This window comes from Myripristis murdjan, chromosome 13 (genome assembly GCF_902150065.1).
Source record: "Myripristis murdjan chromosome 13, fMyrMur1.1, whole genome shotgun sequence".
NCBI lineage: Eukaryota > Metazoa > Chordata > Actinopteri > Holocentriformes > Holocentridae > Myripristis > Myripristis murdjan.
Genome location: NC_043992.1, coordinates 8187625 through 8196359, shown reverse-complemented (window position 1 = coordinate 8196359; position 8735 = coordinate 8187625). Strand labels below are relative to the sequence as shown.

Here is an 8735-nt window from a genome sequence, read left to right as displayed (position 1 = left end):
AAAAGTTGGTTCCCAGATGGAGTCAAAAAATAGCAGGACCTGAAGCGGGAACTGTGATGTTAACAAGAGTGGGTGTATTTTATTATAAAGTGAAAGACGGAGAGGATGGAGAAATCGAGGAGCGTGCAGAGATCTGCTGAGGACACAAAACTATCACTTTCAGTTGGGACGTCTGAATTTCAGGAAAAAGATGGAAGGGAGTATTAGAAATTGCCGAAGAGTTGGTGAATGCAGACTGTGTTAGAACCCAGGACCAAATGATCAACAAATTAACAAACTGAAGGAGGCTGGAGTCAGTGGCCACTGACCTGGTGACACCTCCATCGCAGTGGCTCCACTCCAAACTGGTGCAAATGCAGGCTGGTTCGCTAGTTATCACCTTGCTTACAAAAATCCCCAAAACAAACTGCCCAAGAACCAGAACTTTTGGGGTCGCAAAGAGGTAAGAGAGAGCACTCGAGGATTCAGTGCCTTGCTCACAGGCAGCTCAGCAGAAGCTGTTGATGGGAAGGGAGAGTATTGCTCAATAGCTGTCTTTCTACTGTCATGCCACTGAGAGTGAGGTCTTTCTTCAAGCCAGACGACGTTAATGGCCCTTGGCCTCAAGCCATGAGAACAAAAAACATTTGCATTTCCACTGTCGTGCCGATCGCCCCGCAGTCTCATCCCGTCCATGCAGCGAGAGCGACGTAGGAAGCGAATGGTTAAAGTCTGCACACCTGGCACCGACTAACTCCTGCAGAACTACGTACCACGGGATTTTTTTTTCCTTTGGACACCAGTTTTGCATTGTGTGCTTGAACTGCCTTGTACTCACACCTCAGTTTTTTTCAGTTTTTTGTGGCCCTGTCCTGGTGTGCGTTGGAACCCCACCACTGCCATAACATCCTCATTTCAGCAAACACCAAGGATTTGATGATGGACATTCTCCTCTGCCCATATACTCATCAGAGCCATAATGTCCTGACATCTGTACTTAACAGCTGCACCAGTGGTGTAGTCTATGTGATATGCAGGTATACACCGTATACCCACTAGAAAAGGTCCCGAATTTCCGTTTAAGCACTTAATAACTTAAAAATGCGCAAAGATACGTATCAGTTTTTTTGACATAACGTTCACTTTCCCGTTCATAAAGTCGCCTTCTCTGTGTTATGAAGCGGGCTCTTTTTGACCATAGGGGCTTCCGTCAGGCATGACGTGAACCCTACGTAAACTACTAAGGAAGCGGTGAAGTTGTATGGTGGGAAAAAGGGTGTATGGCTTAGAACAGGGGTGTCAAACTGGTGCCATGGAGGGCCGAGAGGCTGCAGGTTTTCATTCCAACCAAAAACTCCACCAGGTGACTTCACTGATCACCCCACCTCCAAACAGAGAGGAGCGACTAATCAGTGAAATCACCTGGTGGAGTTTTCGGTTGGAATAAAAACCTGCAGCCTCTCGGCCTCCGTGGCACCAGTTTGACACCCCTGGCTTAGAAGAAGAGGGGCACGAGTCAACAACCTCAAATGGTCCAACGCTAGTCAGTGGAGAAAAAACAATGAAAAGAAAGCAAAACCAAATGACACTATTTCAGTGTTTCAATAAGCCTGCTGCTTGTCCTGTGAATACTGCAGCTTCGGGGGACACTACAGCTGGAGCTAACGTTAACGTTTCAGAAAGGGAGCCTGTGTGTGTGCGCGTGTGCATGTGCGTGCACGCGTATACTCACTAGAATAAACTAGACTACACCACTGAGCTGCACCATCTCCCCACTTATAACCCTTAACTCCGCCTCATACCTCAGTTAGCCCTGTCTGGCTCACGATTTTTTGGTGGGCCATTAGCATCTGGAAACTGGCCCCGACAGCCCCACTGAGGAGCCGTCAAAGACCGGAAGTGACAATGGCAATGCAACTGGCCTTGGCACGCAATAGCCAGCGGAAAGCCAGCTATTCACTGTATCCAGCCGGTCCAAACTCAAAGCAGGAACCTTCCAGTCACAAGCCTGGCCACAAGTCAGTAGAGTGGTGTTTCATTTAAAGGACAATGACTCAAGCTTCAGAGGGACTGAAGGGGCACTTGTGCTTACCATCCCGACACATGAGAATGCCATAGAGAGCTGATACACAGAGAAAAATGCTGGACAGTGTTAGAGTGCTGTGTGTGTATCTGTGTGTGTGTGTGTGTGTGTGTGTGTGTGTGTGCGCAGTTGCTAAGCGGAGCAGCAGCTCTTTTTCTGGAACATGTATCTCAGCATTGTTTGCCTGTGCTTCTGGGTGTGTTTGTTTGTGTGTCTGGGCATGTGTTTGCTCAGTGTCAGGGAAGGCTGGGCATGTGGAGGAAGTGACGCTCACCGCCTGGCCCGGGGTGACTGAGCCGCTCTCTGCTGAGACAAACTGGCATTAAAGAAGGATGTCTTTCTGGAGGGATTTGGGCTTGGCTCTGAGGCAGACTTGGGAGAGGCTGGAGAGAGAGAGAGAGAGACAGAGAGTAAGCAATCTGAAGTCTACATAACCAAAAGTACTCTCATTATCACAGCCTTTTCTTTCTGTGTGAAACAATGAGTTACATACACTTATTTATAAATGAAAAACTCAAATTGGAAGCAGTTAATCCTTTGACACCTGAGCAAATTCACTCGATTTCTTTAAGAAACATGGAAAAAGGTGATAAACAAATCAGCAAAGAAATTACAGGACCATTAATAAATAAAATCAGCAAAACAAGAAAATTACAGTTTTTCAACAAATGACATGATAACTGTATTTATAATAATCAGAATGATATATCTATACATTAGAACAGTGATGCTGGATCAACGTCATACAATTTCACTTAATTTCTTCCAAAAACATGGGAAAAATCTCATTAGCAAATTATGGCAACGTTTGTGAAAAAAAAAGCAGAACAATTAATTCAAAATAATAATGCAATATAACTATATTTATAATTATTAAATAATTATATAAAATATAAATAATAATATAAAATATAAAAATAATAAAATATAAAATAATATATTTAAGCATCAGATCATTGATGCTGGATCAGAGTTATTGTGTTTACATGCTTGTAAACACATGTAAATGTAATATTTGAAGAAAAAGGTGTCTGGAAAAAAAAAAGTGTGGCTGTTGAAATTTAGGCATCCACCAGAAACTGTGGCAGGTGGACCAAAAAGTGAATCTGCTTATGATGCTGAAGAGTTAATGGTTAAAATGAGTATCCTGAAATTATTCAGTGGTTCACGAAGAGTGGTAATCTTTGAAATATCTGTCTGTTTTGCATTGCACTTCCCAGAGATCACTGCTCAGTCAGGCAAACACTTGGCCTGTACTTTTTCTTGTAGTTTTTCTTGTGTTTTCTATTGATTACGTCTGAATTTCTGTAGGTGGCGCTCTTTGCTTTGCAAGGTCAATCATGCTGTCTGTCTCTGCTCATGCAAGTTACCCAATTCTTCTGTTTATTCCAACCAAACCAGAAATGGAAACGGACCACTTGCTGCAAGATGAAGGATTTTCCTGCCACTCTGGGTGTGTAACAACACATTATGAATTAATGCCCCATTTCAGAATAACTTTACAAATTGTAAAACATTTTTCCATCATTTTGTAATAACGTCCACATTTAGTAGCAAAGTGCCGCGTTTATTATTATTGTATTAAACCTAACTCTTACCTTAACGTCACCTTAACCGAGTATTTTAGCTAACCAAAGCTAACGAGCTAATGAATTGTGGACCGGCGGGTCTATTACACGCTGTGGCCTGATACCAGGTTGGTCTGCTCGTGTGTTTTCTTTTATTATAACTGTACTGACTGTAATTTGCTCCCTGGGTTGTCGCCTATCGCAGACCTGCCTGGCCACGAATGGTCTCCTCTCTCTGTGGTCCTTCTCAGCATTTCTTCCATTTTTCTTAGTTCAGCTATTGTTTTTTTGGTAGTTTTTTCTTGCCTGCTATGAGGATTAAGTCAGGGGGCATCATCCTGTTTGTTGTAAACATGCGGGCATGTCTTTGAGACCGGAAACAGTGATATCGTGCTCTAAATAAACCTTGAACTTGAGTCGGAGGGACAGCAAAGGTAAATCCAGCAGGTTAACTGTGAATTAGATCTGGCCGTTATGATGTGACTCCAACACAGCCACAGGCATTCAGAGTAACTGTATAGAAACAGCCAGTCTCCTCGCTGATGGTCTCGTTTGCTAATGTGGGTCATTTCGAGGCATCAGTATTAAACTAAGGCTGTTTCATAACCAGTTAAAAACTCTTGTTTCTTTAATGAAATTGCACTTGAGAGCAGGAAATTGCACTATTCCAAAGAATACATGTGTGTCATGTCCCCTTGAGGATGACTCCACACGTTTTAACAGCATCCAGCCGCAACTTGCAGATGCAAAACAGACTCTTCCAAGACGCACCCCCGTTACCCCCGTTTCCACCAACAAGACACTAGTGCAAGTGTTCGGGGCGGGTGCGAGTGCGAGTGCCAGTTTGAAGTTGGTTCAACTTGTGAAGCCCCAGGCGTAAGCGGTGCTTTGCTGATTCTTTGTTGTAAGAGTCGGTGCTGCTGTGGAACCAGTTTTCATGGCCGAGAGCCAGTTCTGTGGCTGTCAACATGTGAAGAGCTGGTTTGAGACTGTACACCGGCTCCGAACAAGCCCAACACCTGGCTTTGTAGAGCATGGGTATGAGGGAGGTCAAGGTAAGTGAGGGCCGCTTTGAGCCGCCACAGACCCCAGATGAGAGTATTACAAAACGCTGGTTAATGTGTTATGCATTGCATTCAAAGTAAGGAAAAGTTATATTTTGGAAGTTATTACAAAATGCAGCATTATTACATGCTATACAGATAAAATCATTATGAATCATTATCATTATTATGGTTGGCAGCAGTAGTAATAGTAGTAGTAGTAGTGTTGCATATGTTGTTATAGGATGTATAAACGCTTCCATGAACTGGCATTAGGTTGAAACACTACATATTTTATATTAATTGGTGATCGAGAGTAGGAAAACATGGATAGAGATGGATCGAGTCTAGCAAAATGGACATCTATTTATGTGAAAACGCAAATGACATGATTATTACCTCACCGGGGCGGCTTCAGTGAAATCTGATGCAGACAACACATTTTCTGATCAGTGATTATGCACAGTATTACAAAAGATCATGGGGACTGTGATGCATCAACCATACCTAAACACTTATTGCTAACGACAGAAAATCTAGACCTGCTTCCTGGTGGCTGAATCACATTAGCACCCGTGCTGCATTGGAGAGCAAATGAAGGAACTGACTTCACAGCTTTGTTGATTCTGATTGTAAATGTAAGCATCGCTAAGTGATTACAAAACCGTTTATGAATCCATCGGCAAAGGCTGGGACATCAGTCTCATTAAAAACCTTGGCTTACTTTCCATTCTAATAACCTCACAGCTAGTAATCCCCAGTGGCTGTGTGCTCAGTTTCCATAAGTCTAACCTTGCAGAATTTATTTGGTGAAGGCTGATTTTTAGTGCATTAATTTTTCAAAAGCGGCCAACAGCCTCACAAGAATGGGCCTCCCAAGGAAAGAACATCTCACCTTTTGGATTAACACCGAGCAGAGAAGGATTTATTTTTTCACATCGCCTTGAATCTTAAGAAAAACACCCACTCTCACAAAACCCACTCTGTGCTCTCGGGATCATTTGCAGTTAGCGGATACCTGCATGACACTGCCTGCTGCTTGCATGCACCGTGCCTGCCGACCTTTGGAGATGATCCGTAGGCCTTCAGTAATCGTTCCAGGCAACCAAAAGGTTTCCACAGACTTTGTAACGAACAACTGTCTGAGTGGTTGTGTGCATTGAGAACGTTGCCCAAGCTGTGGAGGAGTTGTTATGTCACCTGCCTTGGAAAAAGAGGCCTATTTAATGTAGCTCCACACATCCACACACTCTTGCAGCAATAGCTCCTTCTGAAACTTATCCTCCCAATAAAAGGTTATGTTCATATTTGCGGTTATATTTAGAGTGCACAGTGGCATTTCTCTTCATAAACTATAAAACTCAATCACACATATCACTCACTACATCAGTCATGGTGACAGAACTTGCGGGCCCAGTGTGGCATCATGCCTGGCGTGGCAACATGGAAGGCACTGGAACATGGGCCGTATTCCAGAAACTTCCTGACTTGCAAATCCTATTTTAACTGTTTGGTAACCATGCTAATTACGATTAGGGCCAGATTTATTTATTATTTATTTTAATTTTATTTAACAAGCTCCCTAAAACACAGCATACTCTCAGAATTAACAGCTAAGTCACAGTTCTTGAGTCAACAGTTCTGTCTTGACATAAGAAAAGTGTATTATGCAAGTATAACAGTAAAAATTACCTGTGTAAAGTGTAAAGCCATCCCGAACCATTTCACTTATCTACCAGGTAATGTTAGCTAACTTGTTAAAGCCCTTTTATTGGTCTTTTATTGCATTTACACAGCTAACAAAATGTCAACAGACAGAACTTGGTCACCATGTTTATGTGCATTGGGTCCATTGTGCAGAGTTATCTCTTAAAGATTTTGATAGACCAAGATATGCCATCAGAACAGCAAGACTTGGACAGATAAGTTTATTGTCAAAAATTACAATTTATTATAATTTCATTTTAGGGTCTGGTGGTGTTGTCTTTAAGGAAAATCAACCAAAACACTTTTCCTTTACACTTCAGGTCATCCACCATCTCCTTCTCATTGTATTTTACAATGTGTCATTTCACAAAGGCCCCAGTGTCTTTACTGAATCCATTTTAACAGGTTTTCTGTGTATGGCACCTGATGATATTTGTCTGGTCACATATAAAGGAATCACTCTGATCCCACTCCTTAAGGCCTATCCCAGACATTGAGCAAAGTCCAATCGAGAACACTTTATTACTGCATTTGGCATGGTTCAACGAATAACCTACATTGCCACAAAGAACAATGATAAATGTACACAGGTTAATATGACTGTCCTGTAGAAAAAAAAGGACATGCATAAGAAAAAATTAATTACAATTGTCAATTGCTATCAGTGAGTTTCCGTCATAGTAGAGGGAAGCAAGCAATCACAAAATTCCTATCAGAGCAGGTTTGTAGATCCTGTGTAGATGACAGTAAAACAATAAAACAATAAAACAATAGAATGTAAAGTTTATTTGCTTGTTTCACTTAAAGTGGCTTCCAAGATCAGGATTTTTTTTTTTTATGTCTAACGTACATGTCTCCCACAGCCCATTACGTAGATAGAACAATAGAACCTGTTCCTCAGGTTGCATTCACATGGATTTGTACAAAAGCGCTGGACTGCCAAGCCTTGGTTCACCTTTGAACAATAACTGCTTCGCCCATAACCACTGAAAAGCAGCAATACACCCAGACAGGCTGCTATATGGGATACTGGGAAACCCACATGTTCAATCAGATTATAGTGGTTTCATTGCGAAAGCAGAGACACAGGTGACTTCACAGGCTTGATGCTGGATTGTGATGTTCTCCAATATCCCCTGGAGATATCTGGCATGCAACAAGTTGGATAAGCACGAACAGGTTTGAACCACGCAAGAAAACTCCTGCTTTAGGGCAGGAGAGGTAAATAAAGGGACATAAACTTGCATGTTCCCAAGCTTGTGGACACTGTTTGTTTGTTTTTTTGTTTTTTTTTTGTTTTTACAAGAAATGAGACAGGGACAGACATGAAACAGGATGAAATCAGATTTCTGATCAAATGAAAGCAAACTAGAAAGTGCAAGTTCTCTTACGTTCAGACTGTTCAGAGGAGGCCGGCCTCTTCTTTCTCATGGAACGGTAAAAACGGGAGTTCCTGCGGATGGGTTCCCTGCTGAATCCATTTTTGGGGTCATCCTCATCATCTTCATCATCATGGCTGGATTGTATAATGGCTGCTGGGGGCTTCACAGGAGGTTCCTGTGACTTCTGCCCCCACTTGCCCCTGAACAGAGCAGTCATGGCCATGGAGGTAGATCCCTGTCTGTACTTTCCCCCCCTTTATTTGATGTTGAGCAAGTGAAATTCCTTATGATCTGACTTTGATGAAAACAGAAGAAAGGAATCCGTCAAAAATTAACCAGAATCCAGGAGAAAATCCATACCTGGAAACGACAAGTCCTTTAAAGACGTTATTCCCAAGGAACTGCAACACACTGTACACCTAAGAAACTGACACACAAGTTAGAGACTCAGCGGTGAATGACAAACTCTTCTTTGCTCGCCCCTCTCACTCTCCCTCACGTCCCTCCCTCTGTGGGGGGGACAGAAATGTTGTTAGGTACCAAGAAAGCCTTTGGAGCCGGGGAGAGTCAGCCCCTTATTCCTGCCTAAGCTGTAATTATTGCATTTATGACTCTCTCGCTCTCTCCTGCACTTTGTCCCTCCTCCTTTTTCCCTCCCTCCCTCTCTGTCTACACCACCCTGTTTGGGGCTGAAAGACATTCCTGTGTATAGCCGAGCCTTACCTGCCTACATGCCACTGTACTTTCAATTCCCTCTAGTCTGCTGTGGAACCTGAAAAGCCAACCACTGACAAATAACAATTCCTCCTCTAGGGCTTAAGGGTTCCATTTTTTAGATCCCTCTGTACAATAATGTCAACGCAAGCGCTCTGGCACATGCTGCACAGTCTCATCCAGATTAATTCAAAGAGAGAAGACAGCAGAGAGGCGGGCCTTTCTCAAGAATGATCTTTGCTTGTGCGAAACTGCGTGT

General features: G+C 42.8%; 1 protein-coding gene across 1 annotated transcript in view; it reads right to left on the bottom strand.

Annotated features, from left to right (window-relative positions):
• The window catches only part of ngef (neuronal guanine nucleotide exchange factor), a 28500-nt gene extending 20200 nt beyond the window's left edge, over positions 1–8300 (bottom strand). Inside the window, exons 1-2 of the mRNA XM_030066260.1 lie at positions 7772–8300; positions 2337–2445 (exon numbers count right to left, since the gene is read on the bottom strand). Of these exons, the coding sequence (XP_029922120.1) occupies positions 2337–2445; positions 7772–7985 (323 nt within the window). The 5' untranslated portion in view covers positions 7986–8300. The remainder of the gene's footprint in view (positions 1–2336; positions 2446–7771) is intronic.
• Positions 8301–8735: the final 435 nt, after the last annotated feature.